This window comes from Sceloporus occidentalis, unplaced genomic scaffold (assembly GCF_023333645.1).
Source record: "Sceloporus occidentalis isolate IW3139 unplaced genomic scaffold, rSceOcc1.0.p SCAF_1, whole genome shotgun sequence".
NCBI classification, from domain to species: Eukaryota; Metazoa; Chordata; class Lepidosauria; order Squamata; family Phrynosomatidae; genus Sceloporus; species Sceloporus occidentalis.
The window spans coordinates 240,535,878-240,558,488 of NW_028316981.1; the positions used below are offsets into that span (position 1 = coordinate 240,535,878).

The 22,611-nt window shown below is 39.1% G+C and overlaps 1 protein-coding gene across 3 annotated transcripts in view; it reads right to left on the reverse strand.

The window, feature by feature from the left end:
- FANCC (FA complementation group C) overlaps positions 1-22,611 on the reverse strand; it is an 80,496-nt gene that overhangs the window by 52,539 nt on the left and 5,346 nt on the right. For 2 of the 3 annotated variants that reach the window (XM_089490895.1, XM_089490890.1), the window contains 4 exons: positions 20,935-21,030; positions 18,587-18,727; positions 4,877-5,046; positions 2,746-2,830 (listed from right to left, as the gene is read on the reverse strand). In XM_089490895.1, coding sequence (XP_089347021.1) covers positions 2,746-2,830; positions 4,877-5,038 — 247 coding nt within the window. In that variant the 5' untranslated portion in view covers positions 5,039-5,046; positions 18,587-18,727; positions 20,935-21,030. Of the gene's footprint in view, positions 1-2,745; positions 2,831-4,876; positions 5,047-16,857; positions 17,016-18,586; positions 18,728-20,934; positions 21,031-22,611 lie in introns of all 3 variants that reach the window. The other variant, XM_089490902.1, reaches the window with a different exon arrangement.

A 22,611-nucleotide genomic window follows, 5' to 3' on the forward strand; every position in this document is an offset into this window, starting at 1 on the left:
GCCATGTGAAGTCTTTCTTCAAAGACCATCAGACTTAGCACCACATTTACGTGCTTGATTTAGGGCACGAACAGAAGCAGCTTCATGATGCTCCGGCGGCGCAGCATTTACACACTACATGTCACCAGAGTGTCACAGTGCCACCATGGGGCCAAAGTGGGGCTGGCAAAGCTGGCTTTTTCTCGGCCAAAACATTTTCGGCTGGGTTCAAGGCAGATTGGGGTAGCGGTATGTAGTTGCCATGGCTCCAATCCCTCTTCAAGCCATCCTTTCCTGTCTGTCTGTTTCCCCCCTCAGATTGTTGTTGTTGTTTTTTATAACACTTCGTAAATGCCTCTTTGGGCACTTCAGGTCTTTTATGTATGTCAGAGAATACTGTGAACTTTTTTTAATAACATTTGACAGACCATGCAATGGAGAAGACTGTAGCTCAGTAACAGAGCACGACACAAAAGATCCCAGATTTGGTCCTTGACTTCTCCAGGAAGCACTGAAAAATGCCCTCTGTCTGAAACACTAGAGAGCACTTCCAGTCAGCATAGGCAATGCTGAGTTAGACAGATCAGTGGCTTGATTTGTGTAGAGCGGTATTTTTTATTCCAAAGAAGTTTTTTTCTGGCAACAACTAATAATTTATTTCAATAAAAGCGAAGTATAGCTTTGCCTGGAGATATGAGGCCTGCCACTTGTTTGATAGAGCAATGTCTATCCTGGCTAATTACAATTGCCAGAGGAGGTTTGACCAATTGGGTGGAGGAAGCTGTAAATGCTTCTTTGAAACAGGGCTATGTTCCAACCTGTCTAAAAGAAGGAATTGTAAGACCTTTGTTGAAGAAACCTTCATTGGACCTGACTTCCCTAGGTAACTATCGATTAGTCTCTGATTTCCCCTTTTTAAGTAAGATCCAAGTGGAGACAACATAACTCCAGGCTTCCTTGGATTAAACAGATTATCTGAGTCCATTCCACTCTAGATTCACACCTGGTTATGGGACAGAAACAGCCTTAGTTGGCTTGATGGATGACCTACACAAGGAGTTGGACAGGGGGAGTGCATCCTGTTGGTTCTCCTGTAGCATTTGATACCATTGACCATGGTATCCTTCTGGGTCATTTGTGGATGCCAGGAGTGCCTTTGCCCAACTTTAGCTGGTGCTCTAGCTGTGTCCTTTCTTAGGGAAGGCTGTTCTGGCAACAGTGGTTTATGCCTTAGCTACCTGTTAACTGGACTAGTGTAATGCGCTCTACATGGGGCTGTCTTTGAAAACTGGTCAGAAGCTGCAGCTAGTGCAAAATGCGGCAGTCAGACTGGTGTCAGGTGATTTACAGACCATATAACACCAGTCTTGCAACAACTGCACGGCTTCCAATTTGCTTCTGAGCTCAATTCAAGGTGCTGGTGTTGACCTTCAAAGCCCTAAATGAGTTGGGTCCAGTATATCTGAAAGTCTGGCAGAAATTTGAGATCCTCGGAGGAGGTCCTGTTCAGTGTCCCAACATCTCATGAAGTTAGGTTGGTGGATAACAGGGCCTTCTCTGTAGTAATGCCTCAACTGTGGAACTCCCTATCCAAGGAAGTTAGTCTGGTCCCATCTTTTTTAAGCTTGCCAAAACAGTGCTGTTCCACATGGCATTCAATGTTTGCAATTGCTATTTTATCTGTTTTAGAACTAGATTCTAGGATTGTTTTTAGACTGCCTTTAGGAATTTTTAAAGAGTATTTGTTCTGTTTTTTAAATGTTTGTTATCCTCTCAGGAACCCTTGTGGGGTGGAAAGTTATATAGAAATGATTTAAATAAATTAATTAAATAAGCCTTAAATGAATCTGAATTTAAGAACATAGCTGTTATTGTTCCCAGCCAGCACCACACTACATTCCAGTAACTCCCTCCACTATTCATATGGTTATCTATTCATTTTGGCTTTACACAACATCTTTCCTGCTGCCTTTAAAATTGAACTTGTCACCTCATCACCATATCCACAAGTTTTGCATTTCTATTGCTATTCACACATATGATCTGCTCATTAATAGCTGTAAAGGTCTGTTCATAGGCACTTCACTCCAGACTTCTGATGAAGTAGACAAGTCCACAAAAGTGTATGCTACCAAGTGCTTCCTCTCAGTCTGAAAGGTGTGTCAACATCCCTTTGTATACTTAAATGGACCAGTGCTTCTCAAACTATCTGATATGGTATCCCAGCAATTTTTAGCCAACATACCAGAGGCTAGTACCACATTTGTGCCATATTATTACTGTGGTCACATAATTTTCTTGCAGCTTGCAGCAAATCAGCAGCCAGTAGGTCACAGATCAGTACTGGCCCACAGCACTTTGTGTGGCAATGAATTAGACAACTAATTATTATCTTGAATACTTTGAAGAGCTATGACTCCATTCAGGGTAGATTTACTCCACCACTAAAGAGACAACTATTTGATACCATCATTGTGGTCGTAGCTGGGATAACCAATTTGTCAGCAAGTGACCAACATTCTGGTGATGAGCCCCTTTGTAATTACCTAGGCTAGTCCTCAGAATGCAGACAGGACCGAGCTTCACTATCTTAGTGAAATCTGACAGAACTTTGAGCGCCCAGAGTCACTACCACAATGAGGTGGCAGAATAAGACTTTGTGGAGAAATCTTTAAATCAGACATGTTTTTGTGATTATTGCCATAAAAAAACACAAAATCCAAGAATAAATAAGCTTATTTCACAAAGCAAATTTCAAACACTCACCATGGGCAATGACAAGGGGATTCCAACAAAGTCGTCCCAATAACTGACCTATCAATGGAAACTGCTGGACAGCAGTAGTACAGTTCTGGAATTAAAAGAGAATGCTCAGTCTCAAAAACTTTGTCAAAAGTTATTGAGTGTCCAAAGAAAGAGTGGTTTGGAGAAAATTATACTGTATATATGTACAGCATCTTCAAAGACAAATTTCAGACTACTGTATAAATGTTACCTAAGAAGTCTTATCCATTCTTCAGATGGTCACAGAAGCTTTTGTAAAGTTGACTCATGACAAGGAAAGCACTGGCCACAAAGGAGATTTTGGAGAGGAAAGTGCACAGACAAAATATAGGCTAAGTTCCCACAATGCACTATTAGAACAAATGGGGAGCACAGTCACAGGATCCCATACAGACCTTCAAGCTTCATTTGCACATCTAGAATGCTGTTGAACACAGAGCAATGTTTATGGTGCGTCTTATGTGCATACCCCTTATCCTTGGTTAGTTACACTTGAGTCAGCAAGCACATAGGTTTAATGAAGAGACTATTAAAGTCTTCGGTAACTTATGGTTATCAGGTATGTAGAGTCTGAAGCTGTCTGATAGAATCCCTCCCCCAAAGCTTGTGTCCTGTTTTTCCTATCTACTTCTGAGTTCAAGAACAGAAAGACAGGGTTCAAGTAAAGGGAAGGACTTAGTTCTTGAAACTGAATGACTGGGTCTTGAACTGACTCCAGATGAGAAATCACTGGTGGCTTCTGCATAAGTGTGGACTCCCTTCCAAAAGTGACTACAGTCCTTCAGCATAACTGAAGCATCATCATTCATTACTATAAACACTTTCAGTTTAGCTCATCTTCTGTGGCCAAGACTGTATCTATTCAGGCTGGGTTTTTTTACATGAAGAAATTAAAAAAATTAAAACCTGGTGTTAATCTATTGTTTTTCCTAGCTTTCAAGATGAGACAAAAATGAGTGCAAAAAATAAAGAATAACACCACATCATACAAAATGTCAAGCCTCTTACATCATGCTATGGGTTATATGGAGGGCTGAGTAATAACTGCAGTACAAAGACATCCTGAAGTTTCTATAACAGTTTGCTGTATTCTGTATGACATCATATTTAGTCAATTCCAACCTGAAATTTAACAGACACTATGTCTACAAACCTAAACAAAATTTGACCAAATGGAAAGCAGCTTTGCTACAAAAGTAATGCATGATATAGTTTATAAACAGTATTATGCAATCAGTCAATGTTTTTCCACTTTTGTAGCTTTACTGCCTAATAAATGAAAGCTTTCAAAATGATACTAAACTGAGATAATATACAAGTAGCAGAAAAGATTCATACTGATATAATAATATCTTCAAATTTGTCCCATGTTTGGAGCTAGCTCTAGATAGATGTATGTGGCCAAAAATAGAAGGTCCATCTGAGGTCAAGGTATTTCCAAGAAACAGACATATAAACAATCCCTCATCTACAACTGATTTTTCATTACCCTATGTGACACTTTTCTCATTTGTCAAATGCTGCATTGGTAATAGAAATTTTAATTCATACTAACATATCAAAAAAAATTAACAAGTTGCAACTTGTCATCGCAGAACAATTACAAATTGCCAGACAATACAAACATTACACAGGCATGACTAGAAATATTTGCTTGAGATCTATTGGTGGTGGGCTGAAATGTCTTCATATGCCACAGCAGTAGGGTTCGTGTGTCAGCAGACTGTTTATGATTTAGGGGATCAGTTATAGTTTTGTATGTTAAGGGTCTTTAAATAATCCAATTTGTGACCTGAAAACCAGAATCAAATACTTGTTTATTATACAGTCTTTTAAAAAAGGTTACTATGTTGGGTAGGAAATCTCATGTGAGAACATAACCAATCAAGAAGAAAAAGCTCCTTTCACAATAAATCAGGAACACAGGAAACACATTCCTGTTTCCATTACCTGTGGCTGTTTCCCCAACTCGCTTCTGTGATCCAGCAATACATTAGGTCAATACTACAAGGCTTTCTGCTACTGTTAGCTTTTTGTCTTGTCAAAATGTGGGGTGCAGAATGTTTCTGTAACAGTCTTCCAAACAGTTCATTCTTCCAGCTAATTCACTTACCATATGTTTCAAAGCTCCATAAATCTGCAACAGAAATTCCTGCAATTCAGGCAAGTGAAGGCAGACATCTTGCTGAGATTCTGGAGTGGTGTTTTGACCCCACTTAAGAGTCTTGTGCAGCCAAAACTCAAAGCTGAACTTAGGGGGTCCATCTTCAGCCATCCTGTCACCTTAAAAACAAAAAGAAAAGGGAGAAAGCTATTCTGTGAGGGGGAGAAATGTTGCTAAACATTTAACACAGTACACGATGTAGAATTAAAGATTTCTGCAGTGTGGATGATGTGTATGCTTATTATAACACCATCTAAGATAGTCTTGTGCATAAGTTGCAAGAGGGAGCGATCAGTTATCAGTCAAATATATCAAAATGCATCCCTTTGCTGTATTTTTATGATAGGTGTTTAAGAATCAATACTTGTGGTAAAATTGTATAAGTAAAAATGTGTAAGGAATCATGGGAATGTGTACCATTTGCAGCCTGTGAAAAACAAATGCTTTCAGAATCCTACTTTTTAAACTGAAGGCACCCTTGGGTTTCAATATTTCACCCAGAAACCACATGATTGGAACAAGAGATATACTGCTAATCTCCAACATTCACAAATTTGAAGACTTTTAAAATGCAATAAATCACAATTTTCCATGCAAGGTATGTATTCAGACATTCCAATGAATGTCAAAACTCAGCCATAAATAACACACACTTCATGCATAGAAAAGGAAGGTCATTTTCTTTTTTACTTTCTTGAAACTGGGGGAACTGTCACTCTACTCCACACCTACCTAATGTGTGTGGTGTGGTGTATGTGTATGCGTGTGCACCCCTTCAAGTCACCTGTCTATCTAATAACAATCCAACTGGTTCAAATTCTTCTCCATGATCCCTTAGAACCAAGTCATGTTTGTATTATGGCAGCTAATACAAGCTGCCATTTTGTGCATGCTGACTAATCTCGTGAATGTTCCAGCAGATAAGATCAAGATCACCGTTCAAAAAGTCTAAAAATGTAAATCAGAAAGTGTGAAGCAGTGACCATTAACAATCCTTGACAGGATCATAGCAGGATTTTGCTTGACAGTTTAGTATCAGTGAAATCTACCGGTATGTTGCCACTGCACCATCCCTTACCAATACATTTTAAAGGAACAGGATTAGTGCATGTGCCCAGAACAATTTGTATAGCCTATATTTCCATCTGAAGTAAGGAAAGCAAGGACATATCAGCCAGACAGATGGTGTTTTCAGGTACACTGGCATGTGCTCAATTCTTCAAACATAAAATAAGCAGAACAACAACCAGTGCATTGAATGTCACAGCTAGATGTAAAAATCCATGCTTCTGGGATACCTTCGAGCTAAATGACAAGGAGCTCCCATGGAAAGAAAGTGAGAGAGATCTAATTTTAGTAACTAACCTCTGGGCAATACTACCAGCTAAGACTACCAGTCTGGATAGCACTAACACGTTACTGCTTACTATATTGGGATAAAGGCGGGGTATAAGAAAAGAAAATAATAAAAAAAAATAGTGAAAGGCAACTTGGAAATATATTGCAGATAGCAGGAGAGAAGAGGTGTAAAAGACAAACTAGATACTTGTGACAGCATCCTCCAGCTTTTTAAAAATATTTTTTAACTTTTGTTTAAAAAAATTAAAAACAGTAGCAGAGAGTCCCATTTCAGATCTGCACCATGGTACTGGATGCTTTCACCCTTTCCCTCATATTGTTTTCCTAATGGAGATCAGCATACAACTAGCTGTTAGTTCTTCCTTTAAAGGACACTTATGTATAGAAAGTTACATTTTACCTAGCATAGGTTTGGAAAAAGGAAAGATCTACACTGGGAAAGAGTGAATGAAATAATTCTAAAATGCCACCCCACTGCAATGCTCAGATGTGATCTCTGCTGCCAAAATTTGGCCTAGTTTGGCCCCAAGTTCTAATACTTAACCTAAGAACTTAAGTACTTTTCATGGGAAAATGGGGGTGGAAACTGCTTTGGGAGGGACTGATGCCCAACCAACATTTTTAAAATGTTAAGACACAGTGGGGGCCCTTTCACATTTCATAATTAAAACAATATGATTGGCAACTTCCTATGATATTCTGGGATTTGCAGTTTAGAGAAGGGTATTTGAAATTTTCTAAACTACAAATGGGTTTGTGGCTTTCCTAAACCACAAATCCCAGGATCCTTAGAAAGCAACCATGGCAGTTAAACTGGAATCATAGTGCTGTAACTATGTAGTGTGAAAGAGCACCAAGTTAAAAACAAAAGCCTGAAACACATGGACCAAATAAGGCAGCTTTGATGCATGTGCCCAAATGATACATGCCCCCAAAGCAACCAGGAGCCACTCCCGTACTGCCAGAAGGAATCCAGCACCACCACAAAAAGAAGCGGAAATAATCTGCTCCTGGCAGCACCTGCTTGGGACCACAATGGTGGCCCACTTTGGAAGTGGTCCCCACAGTCCCAGTGCAACCAGCATTCCATATCCATAGATTCTGCATTCATGGATTCATCCAACCACAGCTCAAATATATTCAAAACTATAATAATAGTCCAAAAAGCAAACCTTGATTTTGCCATTTTAACTAAAAGACACCATTTGACTATACCACTGTATATAATAGGACTTGAGCATCCACCGATTTTGGTATCTACAGGGGAAACTGGAACAAAAACACAGGGGATACTAAGGGCACATTGTATTCACAAATATTCCAATTTTTCAAAACATTTGCAGTGCAAGCAGTGAATGCATAACTATTTTTTAAGAATCCATAATTATGCATAGTCAAATTGTTTCACAATTTAACCATTACTATACTAGATAATTATCTCTGCGAGAGACAGCATGGATATATTTATACCTTATTGTTTAAGCAGCTATAACAAATAATGTTTCTTAGTCATCCAGGTAAGACACAAATGATGCTACCTCTGTTTACAACATTTCAAATGACAATGTTTCTCCAGAAATAAAGTCTCACCCACAATGCATAGCTCTCCCAGTGTGCTCATATAATTGAGCAAGGAGGTTGAGGTGAAAAAATATATAGAAACAAAAGAAAAAATGGTGAATGAAAATATGAAGGGAGAAAGGAAGGAAGGAAAGAAAGAAGGAAGGAAATGAGGGACCTATTCATCAGGAGACCACCTGAATAGAAGCTGTTCTTGCTGGTGGATGGAAACTGATGGTAGTTTGGTAGGTGAGGACATGTGTGGTAGGTGAGAGGGAATGGTGTGTTCCCACGAAGTTATGTAGTTCTTAAAACATTCTAAATGGAGTTTCTGTGCAGGTGCAAACCCATTTGTGTGATGCACAGAGAGCATGAGAAAGAATGAAACTATTCAGAGTGTTGGCACTGGGTTTTGAGCTGACAAGACTGAGTTTTTTTACTTGCCTAGAGCCTCAAACAGGTGGCCCAAAAAGGCCACTGTCGGGCCGATCCAGGAACAGAGCATACATACGACGCATGTTCCCAGATAACTCCTTACTGCTCTTTTTTTCAGCTTATTCAGGTTGCTGCTGTCCCATGGCAATCAGGGCAGGAGTGATCTCTGACCACTCCTACTGCCCTGTCTGCTTTGCCCCTAGGTTAGGGGAGTAGAGAGGGAGAAAAAGCAATTGTTGTCTTATAACTTCTGGAAGAGGCTTCCTTTGCCTGCTTAGAAGGGGAGTGTGAGAGGGGTAAAGAAACTTGAATTTAAAAATTTTGGTGTAGCTGGCACAGGTTTCCACTGCTTGCTTAGGTGGAGGGCGAGCAATGATGTCCAAAGATACCTATGGGATTGTCTCTTCTCATTTACCTAACACTCAATTTACACTGCAAACCCAGGTACGCAACCCCAATGTAACTTGAGACTCACTTGTAATTTAATTGTCTTGATCCATAAGAAGCTATTAAATCTTTACAGTTAGTAAAAACTGAGCCACAGTGCTATAGTGGTTTGAACACTGGACTATGATCCTGGAGACTATTTTCCTGAAAACGGCATACAATAATTGCTGCTTATTGGGGGGAAATCTACTTACACGGGCTAAATCTATTACTGGTCCTATTTAGAGAAAAATCATGTTAATGAATAGGAGGTGTTACAGCTCTCAGATGTATTCTAGATAAGTTTAGCACTCAATATTTTACCTTGCCCTTAAAAATATTTCTGAATTAGTTTGACCTCTGAACTAAGATGAACTTAAACCAACAAGAAGTGTGAGCAATTCTGTACAGAATCATAGTGAAACATAAGGTGAGTTTAATAAAAGCAAATCTTTAATTAGATTAGCAGACAATCATGCAGTACTCCTTTGGTCATGCTAAAATAGCTACATTAAACTCTTTCCTTTTAAAATAAAAATCAATTCAAAACAATTCAAAAATATTGTAAACTTTAAAATATGCTGTCTGAGTTCCAGTGCCTTAATATATTTATTTATAAGTTATTTAAATTAAGAAAAGCTTTTACGGTAATTTGTTCAAATATATTATTTAAAACACATTATGTGTACTCATTGATTTTTTTTCCAATGGGTATTTCAGCTTTAGAGCTTTTTAACAATGGAAAAAAAACTTGCAGATATTTATACAATGTGTAACGTTAACACGTATATTTTTAAAATGTTATTTACTAAATATAAATCAATTGCTCATGATAAATCTTATGTTTCTTGATATGGGAAACTGAAGTGTTTTTGGATTCAACATTTTTCAGATTTTATGGCATTTTTCTACTCCTGTGGGCTTTGCTGTAGATTTTACTTTGTAATTTATTTTCCACTATATTAGTTTTATGGTTTTATTACCTTGTGCATATTTCCTTCTTTTGCCCTTATTAGAAGCCAGCCGTAGAACCAATCAATGTTAATTTGTGTAAATAATGTTTTAATGATTTTTAGGAAAATTCAGATTGCTAAATACAATAGATACTGCACTTCATAATGGAGAATATCAGTCATTGCCTCTTGGTAACAGATAAACAGCTGTTTGAAAGTCAAGTGCAATGAAGGCTATTCTCAAAAGGCATAATGTAAATGAAAAAAAGTTAGTTTGTAATGTATGATCACATTTTATATTAAAGTCAGCACAATTGTGAAAATTGGTTGCTCTTTACAAGCTCCACGTGTCATTAAACATCTTTTCCATATATCCGTTCTTTTATATGTTTCCTGGCAGCCTCAATATCAGTAATGTACAACAGGTCTGGGGGTATCTCATAATTATCCATCAGAGATTCACACTGCATAAACCAGCTGCTAACTTGCAGCTGCTCCACCAGGTATTTTTAAGGTAGTCCATTATCTGGCATTTCCACAACTGAGGTAATCCCATACAGGGCAACCAAAGTACCTCTGAGTATATAGTATGCTCTCAGAACTGATTTTCCATGTTATCAGGGAGCTTAAACTTGTTCAGTCCTTCTCCTTCTTCCCCCTTTTCAATATGGCCCACTACATTTTCTGGCCACAGTCTTTCCCCCTTTAAGGATTTTTAAGCAAAGGAACTACCACATTTCCTTCCTTGCCATAGGTGAAATTTAGAATAGCATCTGTCAGTTTAAAAGTTGTTAAACTTATGACTGAAGTATGCCCATTCCTAGAGTGTCACATTAGATTGCATCAACCAAGGAGGTAAGATGATTAACTTGACAACAGGGGCTTTGCTCTTTTATTTGTATTTTTAGCAGAATCACCCTCTGAACAAAGTTGACTCTCTTCTGGAATGATGATTGTCACTAAAGCAAGAATGACATGTCAGAGATCTATGATATAAGCAATATATGAAACTATATAAAATTATTACAGAAGCAATATAAAGACCATACCTGAGCTAGTCAATCACCTTGTAATAATAACTACTATTCTCACACTTGACAATATGAGTTTGGAGAAGTTGACAACCTAGGCAATAACTGTAGTCACTGGCCTGTTCTGCAGTAGAAACACTAGAACATTTGAAAAAGATCACTCTTTTTCATGAAGCAATCAAGAAAATCTAAAACAAGTTCCAGAATACTGACTTACCAACTTAGCTGCAACTGAATGATCCACTGTCACTTGAAAGTTGGGATAAGAAAAGAAGAGGTGGAGACTCAGGCCCGTTACAGACCGCCGAGAAGCGGCAGTCTGCCGCCGCTGCCGGTTGCAGCATCCGGGAACCGCAGCAGCCAAACGGCGCGGTTCCCGGAGGCTGCAGAGAAGGAGCGTGAAAATTGCGCTCCTTCATGGGTCCCGGAAGAGACGCCGCGAGGCACTAGTCGCGCACTCGTGGCATCACTTCTGGGGTGTGATGTGCGGACGCAGAGCGTCCACTACGTCAAAATGGCGGCGACCGTGTAGAACGGCCGCCGCCATTTTGACCTAGTCATTAAGCACGAGGGGCAAGGCGCGTCAGGAAGCGCCGCCCCTCGCGTGATGACGACACCTCATGGGCCCGTCTGTAACACGCCTCAGATTGTTTAAATACTTCTTCTTTCAAAACATGTTTATTGTTGTTGCAAATAACAACACCACCAACAACATCCATGTATGTGCCCACATGTTTGTGTTATATAATGCAAGTTAAGTAGAGATGTACGGTAAAAATCTTTACTGTTATGGAATGACATGATAGAATATGAGCTTCTTTTTGTAGTTTTGTAGTTAAGTTTAACTGGATTGGCCTTAAAACTATATTTGCCTGATTTATTATATACAAAATGAGTAAGAAAAAGAAAACTATTTACTGTCACAGGCAGTTTTATTAGCACAACAGAATCTAGAGTTTCCCATACATAGTCTTCTGGAGATAAATTTAAATACCAAAAGTAGGAGACCCAAGGGAACTATGACCTACTTTTGCCAACAAGACTATTTTCACAATCAGCTTCTGGATAGCTGGCAGAAGAAGGCTTAAAAAGCACTTTATTGCGTATGACATCTTAGTAGTAAATGAACATGAAAACCAATGAGGAAATCCCTCTTTTTCCATTTCTTCATTATAACTTTCTAATATACCTACACATTTCCCAAGAGGCCAAGAAAAATAATGATTTCACCGATTCCATGTATCCCATGCAAAGAATTAGAGTCTGCCACTTCCCTGGGTGAAGTGAAGTATTTCTATAGGACCAAAATTGGATGAAATCAAGGGGAAAACATAAAACAGTACATTTACAGACACTTTATGCAGAACACCATTTAAAACTGAAACTCCACCACCAAATTCCATTTATCTTTAATGGCACTAGAGAATGAAATAAGCCATCTGATCAAGCAAAAAAAAAAAGGTTTCAAATCAGTTTTATCTCCCACCCTAGGCTCACTGCAACATCTTTTTTTTTGCCATTGCATCACAGTTTGACTCATGTTTGGCTTGCCTACTAAGATCCTTTTCACATGCTGTGAAGTTGCATGCCATCTATCCTACATTCATGCATCTGATATTTCGTACTTAAATGCCAAAGTTTACATTTATCCCTACCAAATTTCATATAGTTTGACCCCAGTTCTCTAATTTGTTGAAGTCATCCTGAATCCTGATGCATTAGCTTCCTCTCCCAAATTCGGTGCTATATACAAATTTTATTTGTATACAAATTTGTCTATATATAAATTTTATTTGTATAGAGGCAAAATAAGAGAAATTGAGAAAAACAAGTCACCAGGAGCAGATGATATTGTAATTTAGCTGCTGCTCAGACAGACTCAACTATAGTGCTAACTACCATATGTCAACAGATATGGAAAACAAAACAATGGCCGACAAACTGGAAATGATCAATATACCTCTCCATCCACTAAAAAGGAGACACAAAAGATTGCAGCAACTATAGAACCATAGCACTAATATCCCATGTAAGCAAAATTTCACTCAAAATTCTACAACATAGATTCCAACCACACATGGAGAAAGAAACCCAAGGTCCAAATCCCAGAGGTTCAGGAAAGGAAGAGGCACCAGGGACCACATTGTAAACATAAGATGGATAATGGAGCGCACCCGGGAATTCCAAAAGAAAATCAGCATGTGCTTTATAGACTATAGCAAAGCCTTTGACTACACAGATCATGAAAGGCTATGGAATGCTCTTAAAGCCATGGGAGAGCCAACACATCTGATAGTCTTGATGAGGAATCTGTACTCAGGACAAGAGGCTACTGTCAGAACAGAACAATGATGTCATGGGGACCCTTATAGAAAGCCTTAGTGAAATCAAATTACACTCTATCCACACCATTTGCCTAATATACCAGGCTTGTAAGAAGGTAAAGGTAACTCTTTGACATGAATGTCTAGTTGTGTCCAACTGTAGGGGGCGGTGCTTGTCTCCATTACTAAGCCAAAGAGCCACTGTTGTTCAAAGACGACTCCAGTGATCATGTGGCCAGCAGGACTGCACAGAACACTGTTACCTTGTCACATTTGCATGCTTTTGAATTGCTGCACTGGCAGAAGCTGGTGCTAGTGACAGGAGCTCACTCCATCACATGGCACTTAGGCCTCAAACTGCCAACTTTCCCACCTTATGGTAATCAGAATTGGCATCTTAACTTCTAAGCCACTGTATCCCTCAGGCTTGTAACTCAGTACCAGGTTTGTACCAGGCTTGCAACTCAGTCAAAAAAGAGGCAGTATTAGTCTGCGTGACTTGTTTTTGCTCACTCTTAAACATATTATTATCTATCATAAGTACTCCCAGATCTACTGTTTTACAATCTGTCCTAGAACATTCTTCTGGTATTTATGCCCAACTGGAACAATGACCAAATAGCTGTTCCTACAATCCTGATAGGAACAACGTTCCCCTGCCTCCAATCTACAGGGACCTCATTTGTTCTCCAAGAATTCTCAAAAATTATAAACAAAGGCTCTTGAAATTACGTCTCCTTAGCACCCTTAGATGCTGTTCTTCCAGCCCCAGATAAATGAATTCATTACCTATCTTCAACTGCAACTCCATTATTGCATCATTTATTCTATGTTCACCAAACTGAGCAGTTTTCCTTCTGGGTGAAAACAGAAGCAATGTAGGTGTTGGATAGTTCTGTTATGTATTAACACTTCTCCATCTTCTCCCTGCAATAGATCTACAACGTCCTTGTTCTTCTTGCTTCAAGCATAGCCCCCCCCTCCATAGAATTACCTCACCAAAAAAATAATAATCCCTATTCTAAAACTTTTAAAAGCTAAAAAATAAACTTCTCTTGCAAGACTGAATTCATTTTCAGCTTTACTCTTCATGAACTTCTCCTTACAAAGATTGTCTTCTCATTTGTACTTTCCCTTGATAGTCTGCTCCTTTTCCATTTTTAAAACCTGCTCCCAGATTAAGGGACGTCATAGTGCTGTTCTCTTTTGCTTTGGTCAGAGTACTGTGTCCTGTTCTGAGCAATACACATTAAACATAATACTGACAAAATGCAATCTGTCTAGCTTGGAGATTGACCAAGACATCTGCATGTGAAATGGTTGAGAGAGCTAGGCACATTCAGCTTGAAGAGAAGATGGAATTACATGAAAGTCATCTTCAAATATCTGAAAATCCATTGCGAAGAAGATGGTGCAAGCTTGTTTTCTGTTGCTCCGGAAGACAAGATCAAAAGCAATGAATTGAAATGACAAGCAAAAAGATACTGCCTAAATTTTAGGAAGAACTTCTAAAACAGATGGTAAGAGCTGTTTAACACTGAAATGGATTAGTTCAAAAGGTCACAGAATTTTGTTCATAAGAAGGAGACTCCACTGCACTTTTGCGTTGGCAAAAGTTGGCTTTTCCTGCCCCACCACAGCTTTATGGTGCTCTGATGGCATGTGGAATCTAAGTACTGCACTGTCGGAGCACCAGGAAGCTGGTTGCCATGTGGCAGTCAGGCAGCATGAAGCCAGCTTCTGGGCATCATGAAAGCATGTGTTGTGCGTATGCCATATGGCCCAGGGGCTGCATGCGGACTTCCAAGGGATTTCGAACGGCCTGAAAGGATGTGGAACAACTTCAAGGCTCCTCCACTGCTCGGCCTTCTCCTGAGGAGCGGATCATGCAGAGAAGGAGGAGGAAGGGTGAATGCTGACCCTGCAAGGCTCCTCCACCAGGCAAGGAGAAGGAAGAGGACACTTGAACCTGCACTGCTACTCCACTGCCCTGCTTTGTCCTGAGGAGAAGGCCAGGTGGTGGTAAAGGAGGAGGGAAATGAGTGAACACCCACCCTGCACTCCTCCGCTGCTCTGCTTTCTCCCAAGGAAAAACACAGGTGGTGGAAGAGGAAGAGGACATTTGGGAAGGCCAGGCAACCGAGGAAGATGCTCATCCGTCAAGTTTCCTCCGTCACTCGGCCTTCTCCCGAGTAGAAGTCTGGGCAGTAGAAAGACAGGCAAGGCTCCTCTGCTGCTCAGCTTTCTCCTGAGGAGAGGGCCAGATAGAGGAGGAGGACAGAATTACCATTAATTAATTCTAATTAATTTTATGAATTAGAATTCTAAATAATATTATGAACCTATCTGCAGCCCGAAGAAGTTTAGCCTATTTTAATTTTAGTCCCTATGTACTGCCACACAGGTCTGGCATACACCATTGCAAGCTGGCTGGAAGCCAGCTTTTTATGCCGGTCTGAACCGGCCCTGAGTCATCAGGTATGATTCCATATGTTCAGCAATGGCATTTTCAACGTGTGAACAGGTCATCTGAGACAGGATTGTTCTTCTTTCCAAAGCAAACTGAAACTATGAAGACTGTTCCTACCACACAGAGATGCTGAGCATGAAACAACAAAATCTTCCTTGTGCCGCCTCAGCAGCCCAAAAAGGCACTACAGGATCAGGTTGCCTGACACATTAGACTTTAACAGAGTTTATTTGCATAAATTATAGATGGGAAAGGTCATGTAACCCATGCCACTGACACTGAATAAATATTCCCTCTGGTTTATTTTCAGTTACAATTAAGTTTCCCCAATTAATACCTACACCACTGCAAGTGTGGACTCCACTTCCCTCCGTATTAACTGCAGCGGCTGGTTCTGTCTTCTTATTACATTTCACGCTGCTACAAAATTACCACTGAAGGAAGAGTTCTCAATAATTATAATTCTCCTCAAGTTACTTCAGCTGCTTTCTGGGAGAGAACAAAAAAAAGTCTTGCTCCTCCTGCATCAGAACCTCCCAGGCAAACGCTTGTTCTTCTGTACTTTTAGGAAGTGGGGAACCCTGTGGAGTTGAGGCATGGGGTATTTGTTACATCCTTCAGACTCTGTAAGCAGCATTTCTAACATGGAACGGATTAACTTTATTCTGTCAAGTGAGCTCTCTGGATTAGCGTCTGAATTGTAACATTTTAGTCAGTAACTTTTGTTAACAATTTTAAAGCCAGTTGCCTATAGTACACCAAAAGAACTACAAAGTTTGCATAGAGGAATGCTACTATCTCTAACCTCATATATTTACATATATTAAGAACGCTCCAAGTCAGAGAGGAACACACTAAATTAAAACAGCAAATGAATTTTCCAAACTCGACAGCATGTGTTCACAGTTCTCCAAAGCATTTGTGGGAGAAGGAGGTTGCATGATATTTGTGCAGGGAGGAGATAAACCATTTTTGAAATACTTTCTCCTTTGTAAAAAAAATGTTTTAAGATGTATATAGGATGTATAAAAATGTATGTTTTATGATGATTATAAAATAGCATAATTTATGTCCACTTAATACCAAATCAGCTTCATGTTATCAAAAATAAAGACAAATAAAGAGAAGCAACTGGTTATTATCAAGTGGTAAGTTTGCAATAGTGCAAGGTGAGACACTCAGTTTTAACCAAGCTCTCCCCCCCCCCCCAGCATCTGCCTGTCCCCCTCAAAAGAAATCATGACCAGGAAAAAAGCATTTCATTAATATTGCTGGTTTCTTCTATTTTCATTACTTTTTGCTAGGTATTAACAAATGCAAAATAAAAAAATATTGATAATGTGTCTCCAAGTAGAGACTAAGAAGCTTTTACCTAGAGTCACGGTAGAATCTTTTCAAAATAAAGTTCATATAAGTTTAACAGGCAAGCAGTATTGCCATTTAAGGGGTTTTTATATGCTTCTTTTCCACAGAAAACTGTACCCAAAGCAGCTCACAACATCAGCTGATCATTTGCAGGGGGTAGGCATTCTGTAAAACACATTAAAAAATTCAAATATAACAAAAATATAGGCGGATATTGTAAATTAGAAAACCTTTAATAAAAGTGAGGTTTTTTGGTTTTGTTTTTGTGTAAAATACGCACATAACTCCAGAAAACATATTCAGAATGTATCATCTTATGTCCTGAATGTATGATCTGCTGAATGGAAACAGCTGTTAATAGGACGAGTTTATAAGGACCCAGCTGAGGGAGGATGGCAAAGGTGATGGGTTTGCACTGGGTCAGAACAGAGACCCAATCACTCTACACAATTATAGTGCTATTATTCTATGTTAACTGCCATGGCTTCATCGTATAAAATCCTGTGAATGGGCCTGCAGCAGACCAGACTGAAGATGTTCACCAGTAGTTTCTGAGACATTAAATTCAGTTTATCTGTGCCCTGATCAGCAGTATCAGGGATGTATCTTTGCAAAATATTCTATTTTAGTTCGATACAAGTGTTATGAAAAAACAATGATCTAGAGAAGCGGGCATCAAACTTTTCATACTTAAAGAACCCTTTATATACCTATTTGTGTGTGGCATGCTTGTGGGAACATTCCCAGTTTACACACAGGACTAGCTAGTAGCTACACATAAGGGTGATTGATGTTGAACTCATGGTGAATCACAGAACTTGCCTTGAAACAGCCACTGCTGCATGGGACACAGAAGGACCACAAATGCTGGAAAATACATTACTCAGTGACAAATCCCTAGTGGGTTTCTAACACAACTCAGAGTATCAATTAAAAAAAAAAAACAACTGAAGAAGAAAGAGTAATGCAAAATTATACTGTCCGGGCCTAGAAGAGACAGAGCAAGTCATGAGCCAAAAAGGACAAAGCAGCTGATGAAGAAACTAGATAAAGCTTGCAATGATCCTGGGATAAGCATGCTACCACTTTCAGTTCTATCAGAATCATAAGTGCTTTGCGACTGGGAACTGGGGAGAGCGTAGAAAGCTGGAGGGGTGGAATTGAAGGTGGGTTCTTAAGATCCTGAACTGGAACACTGAATATCCATTCACACTGGCTCATTTTGCTTTAGACCCTATTTATAACAAAGGATAACAAACTGCCAGGAAGCAGGGTTATCCCTGATTAGTACTTGAATGACAGACTGCCAACAAATACCAGGTGCTGTTGGCTATATTTCAGAGGAACTGGCAAAACCACCTTTGAGTATTCCTTGCCTAAGAAAACCCCATAGGTCACCCTAAGTCACGCACAAGCATACACTAACACACAGGACTTTCATGACTGCTAGTCAAGCAACTACATCTTCTGTAGCTTTGGCATTAAAATTAAGTTTGCAGAGTTGCCTCTCTTATGTGACATTTTGGTAATGGCCAGGGACTGTAATCAAAGTATAAGCAGTGTCAGATCCCTATAAGCCACCAGAAAGGAGCTTTTAAGGAGCCTTGGGGTTAACAGCTTTATAGCAGTGATTCTCAATCTTGGACCCTAAATATTGTTTAGAAGACTCTGCCAATAAGGCCAACGGCGAGGGGCCTCTGGGGACCCAGAAATTGGGAGCCACTGTTTTACATTACCTGATATCTTATCTCTTCTTCTTCTTCTGCCACCATTCAGCCAAATCCCTGAAAGCTGCCAGTAACAAAGTTTTTTTTTTTTTTAAATCCAGAGCTATGTTGATCCTTTGTAACCTGATAAGGCTGACATCTATAGCAGTCCTATAAAAAAAGACTACTTCAGAATAAGTAAATCCACCTAAATGTATGAGCTTTCAAATATTCTTAACTTCAACTAAATACAGTCCCTTTATGCTTAACTTCCCCCAATGAAATCTTTACTTGAGTGAATGTAATTTTGGCTTCATTATGAACTAAGTCGCTTGGGGGCTAAAAATTACAGAATAAATGAAGCACATATCAGTAAAACTGTTCCTACAATTCAAATGAGTTCTGTAAAAAAACACCCTATTTTGGAGACAAAGAGTTATGAGGTAAGAGTTCATATATAAAATTGAAAAGAAAAATGAATGATAGAACATTTGTATTATTACAAACATCCATATTCCAAAAATATTTTTATAGATACAATTTATATCTATGTGTAGATAGATAAATAGACAAATAAACAGATGGGCAGATTCTATATGGAATTAAGAAAAAATTAAAAAAAAAGACACTATTTTAAATAAAATTATTTTCCTATAATGTATTGAAAAGTCAGTATAAAGACTACAGGACTTCAGGACTATCTTTTCCCTCTGCCCCTTTTAAAAATAAATGCCAGTCCACAAGAGGGCAAAAATTATAAATATTTATTTAGCAAATCTGTTTCCATCCAAAAGATGGCAGTGGCAGATCAATCATCAGTGCGTATATTACAAAACAAGTGAGGGGAGGAAGGAAGGAAAGAAAAATGCTATCTTGAAGAGGACTTCCCCTCACACAAAATAAATTGCTGTTGTTTACAGAACACTAACATTTTGATTTTCTCTAGAGGAATGATAATGGAAGTGACTGCTGCCCCACCAAAATGTGTGTGAATAGTGAAATTCTAGATCCAAGTAAAAGGACTGACTGAAAAATGGCTCATTTATACAACACAACACCTTGGAAATCATTGTGTCATACTTCAGTCACAAACATAAAGACAGCAGTACTTGAAAATTAACCAGTAGTTTAAGGAATTATCTGCCACAGATATGATTCTTTAAATAAATAAATAAATAAATAAATAAATAAATAAATAAAAATACATGATTCAACCCAACAAGCTAACATGCTCAGTTTGTGTATCTAGGCATCTTATTTTTCATTTGTAGATTATTAAAATATACAAAGAAGTATAACTCATGTTAAGTAATAACTATTTTTATGAATTCTTGGATAAAATTGCTGCTTATGTAGCCTTAGGCAGCACATAACCCTCAGATATTTAGCAGGTGAAGATGTTTTCATTGTTTATCTGCACCAGGAGAGATGGCTATTATTGTTGTTGTTGAAGTGGTTGTTGTCTACACCACATTTGGGTTGATCTCTGTGCCCCCCCCCCATGGGGTCAAACAAAAATTTTGCAATTTTTCTCGAAACTCTGTTCGTCCCAAAATGCCCTCTACATGTGAGGGGCATTTCCATCACTTTTTAACCCACCCTGGATCAATTTAAGCCCAAGAGTCCTTTAAAAACAGAAAATGAACAGGCAATTACTTCTGCTCACTTCCTGTTTAAAAAACTCTCTTCTCCTAAGCCTCAAATGACCCACGAAGGCCAGAAAAACAAGGTGAAAATGCCACTTTGTCCTCTAGAGGGCATTTGGGGGCAAAATTGGGTTTTTGTGTTTGTTTGTTTTTTCAGAAGTGAGAAAACGAAAATGGCTTCACCTGTGCCAACCCAAAAATGCTTGCATCTCTATTATTTGTGTATCCTAGTACTGGGACATCCTTCCAAAAGAGTGAGCTGACACTGTGAAGCTTGCATAGCAATTTTTGTTCCCTAAGACACCAAGGAACTGGGGAATGGGTTATGTAGCAAGGATTGGAGAATGGTTGTTTATTTCTCAAGAGGCAACAGGCTCCTGTAAGTTTCAACTTCTATCAAATTGCTAACTTGGTGGAATTTTCCCAGCATATGTGCTTTCCCATAGTGACTTGGTAACCCTAAACTACAGTGCGACTACGTTATACTCATGCCGCTTCCAGCATACTCTGGAAGATGCACCGGGAAAAATGCTGGCGCTCCCCGGAAGAAATGGGGCATGGTGTGGGCACAAGCACCATTACTTCCAATGGGACTTGAGCATATGCGTTTTTTCCCTTACATGGGGGTGCGTGTGTGTGTGTGTGTGTGTCCAGAACGGATCCCTCACATAAGGGATGGGCCGACTGTATATTAGCATGTAAGTGTTTGAGGTTCAAGGCTGTCATTCTCACCAGTTTCTGGTCTAATAGGATGAGTGATAGAAATGCATTTCTTTCCCTAAATAAAGCTGGAACCTTGATTCACCAGGCATGGCCTTCTAATTTCTCCTAGAGTTACAAAGGAAAGAAAGTCATAGTAAGTGCACCAGAGAGGTCAGCCTTACAAGGTCTCCTGGGAAGCTAATATGGCCCCATACTCCTACACAGTTGCCCACCTCTGCTTTAAACAGTAGTATGGTCAGAATGCTGCAGTAACTGATCAATGACCTGTCTATAGGGACAATGAGAATTATTATAATAATCAATGCAAAGAAATAGAAGACAGCAAAAATGAGAGCAGGAGACCTCTACCATAAGATATGAAATATCTAAGGAAAATTTAAACCATGAGCAGAGACACTATATGACTAACAGAATAACTATATCTTGTTAGAGACACTATATGATGAGGATAAAATAAAAAGACAATGGAAATAACGTGTTGAGAAACGACATGAATGACACTTTGTTTCACAGAAGAACTTTTTGACAAGGAACCCACAATTTTTAAAAATGAATTGAAAGATGCTCACACAGCACTTGGAAGAAATAAATCACCAGGAATAGATAGCATACCAACAAAGCTGTTTCAAGCCTTAGGTCCAAAACACATTGCAGAAATAATCCAGTTCGAGACTGCTTTAACTGCCCTGGCTCAGTGCTAGGGAATCCTGGGAACTGTAGTTTATTGTGGCACCAGAGCTCTCTCTGACAGAGAAGGCTAAATGCCTCACAAAACTAGTTCCCAGAATTCCCTAGCACTGAGCCAGGGCTGTTAAAGCAGTCTCAGACTGGATTATTTTTGCAGTATGTTTTGGACCTTCAAGAAATAATACTTCCGAATGTTGATAAAAATCTGCCAACAAATATGGAAAACTAAACAAATGACCACTTACTGCACATCCAATTCCCAAGAAAGGAGACACCAAGTATTGTGTTAAACATCCTCCCACAGAAGCAAAGGTATGCTGAAGATTTTACTAAAGACTTTACTAGCAATTTTACTAAAAAAAAGACTTTTATCATGCATAGAGAAATAATTTTCAGATGTCCAAGATGGATTCAAAAAAGAAAGAGGCACTAAATATCATATTGCGAACATTATTGGCTAATGGAGTGCATCAAACAGTTTTTTGGAAGAAAATCAACATGTGCATTATATATTATAGAAAAGTCTTTGATTGTGTAGATCAACTGTGGAAGGCTAAATCCTATTATTATTATTAAGGACCTGCATTGGTTCCCCAGAGATCTTGGAAGACCATAGCACACATTTCCATAAGATAAAAATTTAAAGGCGGGTTTGCTCCAAATGGCTCCAAACACCCTCTGGGAAGATTGGGGGGGTTGCCAAAATAAAGCTGCTTCGGGTCACTTTGGAAATATGCTGTTTAAATGACACACACATATTAAGAGGCCAGAAGCTGTGCCAAAGCTGGGTAGATGTTTATGTGGCACAGTATCAGTGGAGTGAAAGGGAAGAGAAATGCAAAAAGTCTCTTAATATGCGTGTGTCATTTAAACAGCATACCTCCAAAGTGACCTGAAGCAGCTTTATTTTGGCCTGACTGTTCAGGAACAGGACATTATAGACCCAGACAAAGCCTTTTTTTTTTTGGGGGGGGGGGGGGCAACAGGAAGTGAGTGGAA